The 14,140-nt window shown below is 38.2% G+C and overlaps 1 protein-coding gene across 4 annotated transcripts in view; it reads right to left on the bottom strand.

Moving 5' to 3' along the window:
- Positions 1-13,647, bottom strand: part of MIA2 (MIA SH3 domain ER export factor 2) — a 68,345-nt gene extending 54,698 nt beyond the window's left edge. The window contains exons 1-4 of one of the 4 annotated variants that reach the window (XM_048855942.2): positions 13,387-13,647; positions 11,629-11,762; positions 8,770-8,856; positions 2,738-8,384 (exon numbers count right to left, since the gene is read on the bottom strand). In XM_048855942.2, the coding sequence (XP_048711899.2) occupies positions 2,738-8,384; positions 8,770-8,856; positions 11,629-11,762; positions 13,387-13,501 (5,983 nt within the window). In that variant the 5' untranslated portion in view covers positions 13,502-13,647. The remainder of the gene's footprint in view (positions 1-2,737; positions 8,385-8,769; positions 8,857-11,628; positions 11,763-13,386) is intronic. The other 3 variants (XM_048855943.2, XM_048855944.2, XM_048855945.2) reach the window with 3 other exon arrangements.
- Positions 13,648-14,140: the final 493 nt, after the last annotated feature.

The following is a 14,140-nucleotide window of genomic DNA, read 5'->3' as shown; positions in this document are numbered from 1 at the left end:
GGAGTACTTGTGGCACCTTACAGACTAACCAATTTATTTGAGCATGAGCTTTCGTGAGCTACAGCTCACTTCATCAGATCTGATGAAGTGAGCTGTAGCTCACGAAAGCTCATGCTCAAATAAATTGGTTAGTCTCTAAGGTGCCACAAGTACTCCTTTTCTTTATTAAATAGAGTTTATTTGAATACCTCTGAATTGTTAATTTTGTGAACATTCATGGCCCGCCATATAATTTCCATACCCAGATGTGGCCCTCAGGACAAAAAGTTTGCCCATCCTTGCTCTAACATGTGACTCCCCTAAGCACTTGAGGCAGCTGCTATAGGGGTCACTTACAGGCATAGGCCTGTTGCAGTCCATGCAGAGCTTAAACCCCGGGAGACCAGGGCATGCTATCACCTGGCTGGGACCCTAACTGCTAACAATTAACTACACTTAACAACTACTTAACACTAACTACTATAAATAAAACTATTTACAAGGCCGTAAGGCTCAAAGTCAGTAGACAAAAAACCACTAGCCCTTGCAGTGCAAGGGAAGACGCTCCGACTAACCACCACGGGCGGTAAGAAGGAATTGAGAGGGCGTAGGGTTGGTGGCGCCTGATATACTGGCACATTAGGGCGGCGCTCAGGGGGATGCCACTCCCGACGCTACGGATACCGCTAAGGCAAAAATCTCCAACAACCATGCATGTGGGTGCGCACACACCTAGAATGGATTCAACATGAGCAAGCACTCAAAGAAGAATTTGTGTTGCCCAGATGTAATTAAGGCCAGAATATAGTTCACTACTTAGAAAAATTTATGTTTTGTCTTGGATCAGTACTGATTGGAGTACTCTTCCAGGATTGCCAGGTCTCTTTATGAAACCATGTTCAGATATGTGAGAGGAAAACTCAAGTAAGAGAGCTGTAATAGCCAGGAAAAAAGAATTCATACAGAACTAAAGATGATCAGCTTTCCATAAAAGAACAAATGTCCTTGCAAATGTTATATGCACAAAGAACAATCATAGACATGTTTGTCTGTGAGTAATGAATGGCAGCACACAGCAGCTGCACATATAGAAGAGTATCAAGAGCTCATACAATTAACAAAAAATGCTACTACTATATGAGATTAACTCAATTTTGTGGAAAATTTCATAATCTAGTTCAGCAACTGTGAAATTATTGTATGTCACCACTCTGCATATATATATAGATATATGATGACAGAGCAAAAACGACTGGAGTTATCTGTACCATCCTAAATTTTGATTTCTTTAATTAGTTCAATGATTTAGATTAAACAAGCAGAAGGCTTCAGAAAACAAAATCTTTCCAGCCACAAAAAGGAAATAAGCATTAATTAATTTTTCATGGCAGTTGGAAGTACAGCTACTATATAAAGATAAGGAGTACTTGTGGCACCTTAGAGACTAACCAATTTATTTGAGCATGAGCTTTCGTGAGCTACAAATTGAGCTGTAGCTCACGAAAGCTCATGCTCAAATAAATTGGTTAGTCTCTAAGATGCCACAAGTACTCCTTTTCTTTTTGCAAATACAGACTAACACGGCTGTTCCTCTGAAACCTATATAAAGATACAATACAGTCACAATTAGTTTCATTTAGTGAGCTAAGAAGAATTAGCAATTTGTTAGAGAAAAAGGGTTACCATTAATTAAAATTAAGTCTGTTCATGCAAAAATTTTATTTATTAGAAAATACCCTAACTGGGTCATATTTTCAAAGTCTCAGTTTGGCTACTGAAACTGCACATGCATACTTCCATGTTATGCCTAGATTTTTATGCAACCTAAAACTTTAGATTTGTATGTATGTATGTAGTTATATATCTAACTATGCAGTTTGTATGCACTGTTGACTGAGAAATATTGAAGGTGTTAAACTGTGGGCATAATTTTAGAGGATTTAGAATATTTGATCCTTTGGGCCAAATTAATTTCTGGTATAACTTCACTGGCTTCAGTAGATTTATACCAGGGATAAATTTTTCCCATTAGAAAAACCACATTTACCAACTACATTCCTACTTTACTTATATTGTGAGAATGATAATTTAAATGATGGTGGCACTAGTCACACAAATATGATACAGTTTGGTACTTTATGATGCCATCAATGACTACTGGAACCAAAATATGCAATGGTATCAAGAGTTTGATTACAATGGGGTTGATTATAAAAAAGAATCATGGTAAAGTAGTCTTAAGTCTGACTTTTGAAATCAATGGACTTACTCACCAGAGTAAAATAACAGGCTATGGTGTGAAGTATAACAACAGATAGCCTGGTCTAATGTGCACTGAAGTAAATGGAAAGACTCTCATTAACTTCAATGACCTTTGGATCAGGCCAGAGAACCTAAGGAAGAGGAACTATCTCTGGAATAACTGTGAACTCTTTATCTCTTAACAATTTTAGGTGGTTTTCTACTGGCGTTACCACTGATTTTTTACAAGTACTTTACCAATGTCCATATATTTTATATTACATAACGGTGTCCATAACCTATAATTAGTGTGGCATAAGGGAGTTATATATTCCTCAAAGAAAGTGTTAAATAGCTACACTCTAATCACCTATTAACAGCTAGTAGCTAAATTCACTAGTGTTGATTTTAAACCACTAAAAGTGAACAGTGTCACACCTGTCTTACATTTTTCTCACACAAAGCAAGTATTGTTCTTGTTTTATCACCTTTAATTAGTAAAGCAGTCGTCCAGTACCTGATTCTGCATTTTGGGCTTCACACTTCGTTCTGATGGCTGACAGAAGATCTTGTACTTCTGGAAGAAAATTCATTTTCTCCTTTATACATTTCTCATAGTCAATGTCCAGATTATGTTCCTCTTTCACAGAAGCAGTCACTTGTTTCTTCTGCATGAAACTGTCTTCACATGTAAAAGTAGTGATATCATGCTGAACTTTTTTAAACTGTTGCTCTAGCACCAAGAGTTTGTTTTTTTCACATAGACTCTTTAAAGGTTGCTTCACTTCCTGAGACAATTTTGAATAAAGCTGTTGGTACACAATGAATGGGTTGGATATATCTGTGTCCCCTTCAATTAATCTTTGGCCTTCTTTCCTGGTTTTCTGGGACATAGACCCTGTCTCCCAGATTATGGTTTTATCAGTTTCCTTGTTGTTTGTTCCTGTTTCTGATGTAATATTTTTTTCCTGAATGCCAAGTTGTCCTTCCTCAGATCTATCTTTTAGCATTTTAAAATTATCTATGTTTAAATTATTTGTAGCTTCTGCCGTCTGAATTGTGTCTTTCTCTTGTTCAGATTCGTTTTCCTTTAACTCAGCCTCTCTCCTTTGCACGTTATTAAATTCTACCTTTATCTGGTTTATCCTAATATCTTCCCTGTTTTCATTTGGGTCTAGGACAGGACTTTTGTGTTCAGAATTTATTCTAAAGTCTCCATTATTATTTTTACTAAACAAACTTCCAAGAAAATGTGAAGTTTTTGTAAAAATACTAGCCACTCCCCCCGCTGTCATGACACCATTTTTATAATTTATATTTTGGGAGTCTGTTTTTTTCTGATCATCAGTATCTTTTTTGCTTTTGTCCTTACTATCTTTTGCTTTTTCAGAAGTAGTTAATTTTTTTATATGATTTATGTTTTCAGTTGGAAGAGCATCTTCCCTGTCAATGTGTCTTTTACCATTCAGATCTCTATGTTTCACAGCATTTAAATGGAGTGTTTCCAAGCCCTGCTCACTTTGCGAAGGTACATGTTCTATGTTGCTGTGTGCTGAATCATGATAATGGGGAATATGTAACAAAGGCTTGTTAGGATTAGAGCCACCATGATTTTTAAGAGGTGCCTGGGTTTGCAATTCAGTAGACTCAAAAGATTCTAAATGTAATGCTAGGGGTTTTTTTTCAGAGTTTTCAACTACACTAGATTGTTCTTGGAATAAATGTTCGTGTTCATTAAGTAGGATATGACTGGATTCTGCAGTTGTTTTTGTTGTAACTAAACTTTCTTCAGACATTTTCTGTGATTCTGCTACATCCTGTAACTTTGGTGTTACATCGTCATTTGAATGAGGATATGATGATATTTTCTGGTATTCAGATTCATTTTCTGTATTTATGCTTTCCATATCTTCATGATGACTTGAACTGCTGGGCTCAGGTACTTCTAAATCTGATGGTATGGAAGATTCTTTTCTTTTATTATGTAGCATCTGAGTTTTATATTTCTTTCCAGGATCTGAATTACTATTATCCCCAGTCCCACATTCTGATATCAGAGGCTCATGTTGGGAAGATGAATCATCCAATTCTATACCTAGTGGCTCTTTCTTATGGTGTGGCATATTCATGGAAATTTGTTGAGATTGAAGCTCCTCTTCAGAAAAAGTATCAGCACTAGCTTCAGGTGCTATAATTTGTTCTTGTAGGACTTGTTCACCAAGAACATTTACTGTTAATGAATCATCACTAATTCTAATATTATCTGAATGCTGTTCAGACGGATTTGAAATATGTTCTCTTTTATTGTATTCGTCATCTATTTGCTCCTGTGTAAATGGCATAGAAGACTGTGGAACTTCATTGCCTTTGTTTTGCAGACCATACATAAAATAATTTAATGTGTGACTGTCTTGCTCAAGAATTATACTCTCACTTTGTATTATTTCCTCAGATGTAGCTACTGAAGATGTTTCTTGGTTAGCCAAAATATTTGCTCTCTTTTCATTTTGGGGTTTATTTGGCTCATAATTTTTTATCATTTGCTCACTGTGTTCTAGGTTATTTTCACCACACTCTGAAACATGTTGTGAAAAATTCTCTGGCTGTTTTATTCTGTCTTGGGAAAAATGACTAATGTCTTTGCTATTCACTACAATTTTGTCTAACACATCATCATCAACATTTGAGCTGGAAAAATGATCTTTTATGGAATCTTGTGAGACATCACGCAAACCTTTGTCTGAAGAATTTTCAGTATATTCCTCATCAGTGAGTTCTCCTTCTTCTTCAGACTCCAAAGTAATATGTTGTGCCTGTACATCATTATTTACATGGTGTTTTGATAGTGATTCATCAAAATCCAGAGAAGATAACTGGTCTGAAACTTGAATTTTCTTTGTGTCAGCAATGCGATCAATGCCAAGTTCATGACCATTATCCTCTGAAAAATTTTCAGCTAAGTAACCCTGCCTTACTCCCTTTTTAATAATATTTTGTTGACTAGAATAAGAATCTTCACAGAAGTATCCATGTTGTTCTGGTAAATCTTTTATATTTATTTTTGTTTCTAAAGATACCTGCTGCTCATCTTCTAAAATAGAAACTTCACTTTTCTCTTTTATATTAGAAAATTCCTCTCTTTCATTTCTTTTAGAATTGGGTTCCTTGCATTTTGGATATGTAAATAAAGGGTCTACTCTGTGTTCTAACTGGGATTCTGTAAATGAAAGATGTGAGCTATCTTTTACTAATTTAGTATCTTTCATTGTGTTTTCACTATCTTGTTCAACATTTTGCACTGTCAACGGAGAAAATAGAACACTTTCTTTGAAAATGTCTACATCACTCTTCTCTAGTACTTGTTCATTAATCTTCTGATTTGTTTGGCCTTTCAGTTCAATTTCTTTGCCATTTGTAGTCTGGCCATTTTCATCACTGAAGCTCAGAGTCTCTTGTAGCCTTTGCAGAGAATGCTCATCTTTGGTTGCAAAACATTGGAAGCTCAGTATGTTTTTATAATGACTAAAAGAAAAGACAGTCTGTGGTTCTTCAAACTGGTTTTGCTTGTCTTTCTCTGAATTATCAGCTGTGTCTAAGTCCTCAGATAAACTGGAAGAAGATAAAAGCTGGGCTACAACTGATTCCCGTGTGTCTTGAGAAACTACAGATTCCTGCTCCTTTTGATCATCTGATATGTCCATATTAAAATCTATGTTGCCAGAGATATTTTCATACCAACCTGCCTGGTCATTTTTGCTCTCTGATTCCTCTGTTATCTCTTTTACTTCAGTGTTTTCTATTACTTGACTTTGTGCTGCTGAATTTTGTTCTGTACTGTAAAGCTCAGTTAGTTTGGTTTTGTCTGATATTCCTTGAGTAAGAGGTGACTCAGCTTCATTTAGGATTTTCTTGAAGTTCAGAAGACTATCTAAATTTGCTGGCAACTCCCCAGAACTTGGTGTGTCAAATTCTACTGATTCTTGTTTATGTGTTTTCAGATTATTTTGTCCTTCATCTTGCATCATTTCAGCTATTTCTCTTTGTGATTTCCTCTCTATGTAAGTTTCAGTTTCCTGTAGGTTTAAAGTATGCATTTCTTCATTCTTATCCGTTCTGTCCTCTTTATGTTCAATTGGTTCCTCTTTTGATAACACACGCTGTTCACTAGAATAAAAATCTTCAGTTATATATTCATGTTGTACTGGTGAATCTATTGTATTTTCTAACTTTAAATCTGAAGATGCATGCTGCTGGTCTTTGGAGATAGGGACATCACTGTTATCTTTTATATTAGAAAATTCCTGTTTTTCACTACCCTCAGAAATGGGTTCCTCAGGGTTTGAATATCTAGATATTTGTGAATGTTGACCTTGGGAGATTTTAGATTCTAATTGGGATTTTACAGATAAAAGGGGTGAAGTATTGTTATATATTACTAATCTGGCATATTGTATCGTTTTTTCACTACTTTGTTCATTACCTTGCACTGCTAATGGAGACAACAGAACACTTTCTTGGGACATTGCCACATCTCCCTTCTCTCGCACAGTCTCACTAACCCTCTGATTTGCTTGTAATTTCACTGCAGTTTCTTTACTTCCTTGTAATATTTCATCATTATTTTCAGATTGGGCGAGTTCTCCACTAAAGTTCAAATCCTCCTGTGCATTTTGCACAGATTCCTTTACTTTGGTTATTAAACTGTGAAAGCTCAGTATGTTTGTAAAATGACTAAATGAGAGGAAAGATTGAGATTCTTCAAACCTGTCATGCTTTTCTTCTTCTGAATTTTTAGCAATAGTGGAGTCTAAGCTTTGAGGTGAGCTAGGAAAAGAGTGAAGCTGAGATGTAACTGATTCCTGTATGCCATGAGCAACCACAGATTCCTGCCCCTGTTCATTATCTGACGTGTCCCTATTAAATGTAATGAAGTTACTATATATTTTTTCATACCAACCTGACTGGCCATTTATGCTTTCTGACTCCTGTGTTATCTCTTTAACTTCAGTGTTTTCCATAACTGGAGTTTCTGATACTGGGTTTTGTTCTGAACTGTGAGGTTCAATTAGTTTGTCTTTGTCAGCAACATCTGTAGTAAAAGATGACTCTTCTGCATTTTTGGTGCTCTTTAAATTGAGAGGATTATCTTCATTTACTGGCAGCTCCTCAGAAGTTGGTGTTTTATTGTCTGAATCTAATATTTCATGTACATTATTCTTCTTGTTATTTTGTTCTTCACTTATCATTACTTTGGCTGTTTCCTTTTTCAGTTCTCTGTCCATCTGAGATTCAGTTTCTTGTGGGGTCGAAGTCTGAATTTCTTCATTCTTATCTGTTGCAACCTTCATTTCTCTGCTTTGCTCCTCTTTTGTTATAGGGTTCTCTTTCTTAGCATGCCCAAATGTTAAAACATCACTTAAACCCAAATTAAACCAGCTTGATTTGGATACCTCATTGTGACTTTTTTGCTTTTCTTCTGTTGATTTTTCTGCAGCTGCATTTCTTTGTTCAAACTCAGAATGCTCAGCATTACTAGAACTATCATGGATTTGTGGATTATTTTCTTTGGACAGCAAACCAAGGACTGAATTCTCTCTACCAAAATTTAGTAAATCTGTCAATCTACTCTGAAACCAGCCAGAAGACTCTGGTTTATCCTCATCAGTTAATTCTTTCATGTCACTTTCATGAGTTATTGCTATTTTTCTGCTTCTGAATGTATTTTCTTCTAGAGATTTGGTCACTGTTTCAAAAGCTTCCTCATCTTGTTTACTTCCTAGGCCAAGCCATCCTACAACACCAGAAACAGTCCATGTAGATTCTAAAGGAGCTGGTTTCAGTGGGTGACTGCTTTCAGCTTCTTGCAGGACAGCATCATCTTTTCCATTCTTGTTCTTTCTGAACAATTTATTGCTCTCAGTCTCCTTTTGAGTGTGAGGGTCTTTGAACTTTCTGTCTAATTCATCACTTTCAGGAACTGACTCAATTCCATGTTCCCGCTGGAAGGAAATAGTTGTCTGTTTTTGGAGCTCACCTTCGGACATCTTTGATTCTGGCTCTTTGTAAGGCAATGGATATTCACGTTCTTCATTATGATTGTGCAATACACTATCTTTATTTTCCAAAAGGTATTCACCTCCATCAAGACAAAGGAAATCAGTTTCCTAAAAGAATAATAGTCACCTTTTTATTATGTGTATGGATGTTTTAAAGTATTCTGTAATAAAATAATACACCCATTTTATCTACTTTTTTGCTTCTGTACAATAGTATGTGTGTATAGCCTTCTATGAGGAAATGTAGGTAATCTCGATATTCCTCATGGCTCTATTTGGCTTACTTGGTATAATGTGTGGATCTAAACTTCTTAACAGAGATCTGTGTCTAAGCAATATACACAGACAAATGGTAGAATAACAAGAAAAACACATACTGAACGACCCCAAAGAAGACTTGCAACGACACCTGAGTTTCTACCCATGTATCAGCTGGAGAACAAAATTTCAGCTGTTCATCAGTATACAGGGAAGACTGGTGATATTAGTTTACCTTAGTTGGCACTTCTACTTCTTGTATAATAAAAACGTCTTCAGTTTGAACTGCATTCTTTGGGAAATATCCAAAATCCTTCCCTTTCTATAAAAATAAAAATGGAAGGAGAATATTTAGCATTTTGTTATATATACAGATGATGTGTGTATCTTTGCATGCTAAGAACTTATGATCAAACAAATACTTAGATTAGAAGAGCCCTCTAAAGTTGATATTCATACCCATTTTGGTCAATGGAACCCTTTCCCCTTCACAAATAAATGTTTTCTCCATCACTTCTTGAAGCATATGACACTATATATCCCATGCTGTGTTTTACAATTTACACAATGCACATTACTATTGTGAACAAATGTTGGTTCAGTATCAAAACAGTAGTTTGGACACAGCTTCAATTCACATGCTATTATATGCACTAATGATTTGATCCCATGCCCACTGATATCAGTGGCAAAGCTCCCAGTGGCTTAAGCCAGACCAAATTCATTCCCTCAGAGCAAATGAGAACCATACTCCTCCATGTATTTTATGTTCACAAATGTAATGTATATATTGGATATCTACAACCAGCTCTAAATTATTTCTCTGTGTAGGATGTGCTAGGGAACTAGATGAGAAATTGTTATGATCCATGTCAACAGGAGGTACAGGGTTATCTAGTAATCTGAGCTACCAACCTCCTAACTGAAGGAAAAGCATTACATTTTTATATTATCAAAGAAAACAGGCAATGATCACCTGTGCTACTTTTGAAATTATTCTGCTCAACTAGGTAAATATATATTTTATGACATGTACAAATTTTCAAAATGCATAAAGTTTCACTTATAGACTGCGTTGGTTAACTTTATTTTTGGTAGAGCTATCAGGCAAACTATGGCCTGGGGACCACATCCGGCCCATCAGACATTTTAATCCAGCCCTCGAGCTCCTGCTGGGGAGCGGGGTCCAGGGCTTGCCCCGCTCCAGCTGCGGGCTTTCCCCGTTCCACACATGCTGTGGCTCCACATGGCTCCCGGAAGTAGTGGCATGTCCCCCCTCTGGCTCCTATGGGTAGGGGCAGCCAGGGGGCTCCGCATGCTGCCCCCACCCCAAGTGCTGCCCCCGCATCTCCCTTTGGCTGGGAACCATGGCCAATGGGAGCTGCAGGGGTGGTGCCTGAGGATGAGGCAGCATGCAGAGCCGCCTGGCTGCATTTCCGCATAGGAGCCGGAGGGGGGATATATCGCTGCTTCCAGGAGCTGCTTGAGGTAAGTGCTGCCTGGAGCCTGTGCCCCTGACACCCTCCCACACCCCAACCCCCTGCCCAGCCATGATCCCTCTCCCGCCCTCCGAAACGCTTGGTCCCAGCCTGGAGCACCCTCCTGCACCCCCAACCCCTCATCCCCTGCGCCACCCCAGAGCCTGTACCCCCAGCTGGAGCCCTCACCCCCGCCCCGCACTCCAACCCCAGCCTGAAGCCCCTCCCACACCCTGAACTCCTTGTTTCTGGCCTCACCCCAGAGCCCAGCTGGAGCCCTCACCCCCTCCCTCACCCCAATCCCAAATTTTGTGAGCATTCATGGCCCGCCATACAATTTCCATACCCAGATGTGGCCCTCGGAACAAAAAGTTTGCCCACCCCGACCTACAAGGTTTGAACCCATGCAAACACATGTCCACTGTATCTTAAGTCCACCACTGTCTTAACCATTTGACCATTCTATTGAAGGTGCTCAAGAAAAATTCCCAATTACTTCTTTGGGAGTTTTGTTTTAACAAAGATTGCAGGATCAGACACCAAAATTGGATTTTTGATTAGATAGTTTTAACAACTCCTTACCTACATTCTAATTAGTCTGTGGATGCTTGACCCAATAAACCTGAACTGTTCTAAGTAAGCCATGTAGTTAAAAGACGGATAATATGGTAATGACTATAGCATAATTACTGTGAGACTGAAGACCAGGATTGCAGTCTCAGCTCTATCACTCCCAATGGGACCTTGGGCAAATCTGGGGTTAACTTTCCCTCTCTGGGGAAAATGGAAATCGTAACTACTTACCACACAAAGATGCTATGAGCCTTAATTGGCTAATGTTCATCAAGTGTTGTAAGATCCTTAGATGACAGGTATTATAGATGTGCAAATGTATTATTACAGGGGTGGCCAATTTGTGGCTTGTGAGCCGCTTGTGCCTCTTTCACAGTTAATATGCGGCTCACAAAGTCCCCTATGCCCCCATTTTCTGCCTACCAGACTGGTGGGGGAGAGGGAGTTCAGGGCTTCTGCCCTGCAGTGGGGTGGTGGGGCTAGAGGCTTCTGCCAAAGACAACTGGTGTCTGTTGAGAGTGGGGAGTTCAGTTTAAAGGTTCGGCCCCCCAACAGCTTGAGTCATGCCCCTCCCCCAGGCATGCCCCCTCTCTTACCCTCACTGGCCCCTCCCTGAAGCTCCCACGTGTTAGCTTTGAGTGGGAGAGGCAGCAGCAAAAGCAGCGGCTCTCCCTGCAGCTCCCAGCTGTTTGAGGCTGCCTCTCCCCACAGCTGCAGCTCCCAACTTGCTGGCTTCAGCAGCTGCCATGCAGGGAGGGGGCCCAGTGACACCATGTGACCAAGCAGGGCCAGCAAACCCTGGCAAAAAGCTTTGGGGGGCACATGACACTGTGTGCCCCCCCCCATGCGCCGTCTCTGGTTCTGTCCAGCAGGGAGGAGAGTCTCGGAGCTTCAGACTTCCAAGGCATACCTGCCCTGGCGTTGCTATCAAATTTCTGAATATTGTTGTATGTGGCTCGGAGGGTCAGTAAGTTTGACCACCTCTGTATTATTGTTTTATTTAGCTTGCTCATAGTGAAATTATTGCAGACTGAAATACTTACACTTCCTGCCCACAAATCTTCCCTTTTTCTTGAAAGTTTGGAGTATACGATTATCTCTTCCCCCATTTTGAATTTCAGATATCGGCAGTCAGGCCCTACGTAGTCTTTAGTGCCTTGGACTCTGCTCATTGCAGCTGAATATATGTAAAAAGAGAGCAAAAAGCAACTAGAATAACTACTTTTCTTAAATCATTCATCACTCTGAAAAAGTAGATGTGATGTATATAAAGAAACATTAACATTGTTTATATATGAATAAAATATGTTTTATGATAATATCACTGTTTAAATTCTAAAGTAGAAAGCTACTCAAAAACTAGAATATACATTGGAGGCCCTATCATGCTGTCATTAAAGTCAGTGGCAAAAATCCTATTGACATCTGTGAGAACGGAACCCAGTCCTAGATGTTCAGACCATCTTTGAGTATTGGCATGCACAAAACTTCCAGTGCCTTCAATAGGAGTTATACATGTGGAGCAGCTGCAGGGTAAGGTGTTCCACACGTCCATAACAATCTGGAAGATCCAAAGACAACATTTTCCAAGTATTTTGATTGTTTGACTTTTAAATATTGCACATTTTCATTGGCTTATTTTTCAGCTATTTTAGTCATATCTTTTGAACATAATATTAAAGACAAAAAAGCTAAGTTTAAACAATATAAGCATGAAGAAATATACGTGTTGCCAAAAGCAGGAAATTTAAAGTCTAGGTGTCTGGCTTTCATTTCAATTTCCTTTTCAATAACTTTTTAAATACTATACTCAGTTTGAGTCCCAATCCCTCCCATAAGCTGCTCCACAGAAGCAGACACCTGAGCCTGCCTGGAGCAGCCTGAAGTCAATGAGGCTCCACCTGGGTGCAAGGATCCAGCTGCATAGAGCAATTTGCAGGATTGGGAACTCTGTGTGCAAATGTCAGCTTGCAAGGTGGATAGGCTCTCAGTTTTGAAAGTGCAAAAATTTGTAAGTGCAAAACCAAAGGAGGCAGCTGAAAAACTGGCTCCAAGTATATGTGACAAAAACAGGTTTCATAGTGGTAATCAGAGAGGTGGCTTTTCTACAAAGTATCCATTTCGTATCACTGCCATTTCTGATTCTGCAGCAAGCCTGGACAGCTATTTATGCAGATGATTCTCCCAAAAGTATATAGGGCCTTTCTATCATATTCCTTAACTAATTTCTGCCCTTAATTCACACCATAGCAGAAAAAATAAATAAAGGACAAATGAGCAGTATCTTTCACAAGAAGAACTTATAATGGGGGGAAAAAAAGTACATTTTGCTAAACCAGAATATGTGTTTCTGTAAACATTTTTGTATTCATTTTACATTTACAGATATATCAGTTTAGAATTTTTTTTTAAGTATTTCAGTATACGGAGAAGAATAATTAAAAATAAATAAATTAGATGTTTCTTAACATAGACTATTTTCAGGAAACTCATGGAAAACTATAAGATGTTAGCTCCAAGTTTCTAATGTACTGGTAACAAGAAGTATTTCTACTGAACTTTGCCCTTTTGCATATTTCCACAACATAATCCCACAGGAGGGTTTTCCAGGAATATTCTTCCTTTATGGAAAATATATAGGGGTATCCTTCATAAGCCTAATACTTTGACAACAGTACATTAAAGCATTTACACTTCCCAAATTTTCTTTCACATTTTTATTGTGGGCTTCTACATTGTGATTTGAAATGACTACATATGGATTTACCAGACTCATTAAAAATAAAAACCTTTTAACTTACTTTCACATTCCTGATCGCCACACTTTTTCCACTCTGACAGTAGCTTTGTACTCTGCAGACTTGTTAAAAATGAAATTACTATCAGCAAAATTCTGTGATCCAAAAACTTCTCCATACTAGAAAAGCAAAACGTAAATCTAGAATTCGGCAAAACTACGCAAGTAGGATTGGTATTCAGTCAGCAGAAATATCCAATATTATTGTACTTAACCTAACCAAATGTTGAAAATAAGATCCCATTTTCCTTCTGGCTGCAGAATCTGCTTAAACAGAAGAGCATTAGATTTCCACAATTTGCAGAGTCAGTTATCCTGATTAAACACATAGGCTTAATAATTAACTAAGTTTTGATAGCTGGACTAGTTTTTTGAATACCAAGCAATGAACTCTATTCAGACTGAAGATTTTAGACCTCCTGGAAGCTAATAAGCAAGTGGGTTATACTGTACTATATGTGGCTTATGGGAAATTGTGGGGCAAAAATTCAACATTTGTTGAAAGTTTTAGTGAAATTATGTTTTATTTTCCTGATTGTTGAAGGAATATTTTTAAAATACACCTCGTCAACACATTGTGCGCTCAGTCTCTCATGTATTGGCTCAATTTCCTGTGTAAACTGATTGCACAATTGCCTTTATACCTGCCAATAATTTTTTTTTTTTCAGAAAAAATTCCTCAAATAAACCATAGGATGAGAGTTTTTTTGTCCCCAGCCACCAGAATGTTCTGTGTGTTCTGGTAATTTAGGTTATTT

This window comes from Caretta caretta, chromosome 6, assembly GCF_965140235.1.
Source record: "Caretta caretta isolate rCarCar2 chromosome 6, rCarCar1.hap1, whole genome shotgun sequence".
Taxonomy (NCBI): domain Eukaryota; kingdom Metazoa; phylum Chordata; order Testudines; family Cheloniidae; genus Caretta; species Caretta caretta.
This window is presented reverse-complemented; position numbering and strand designations above follow the sequence as displayed.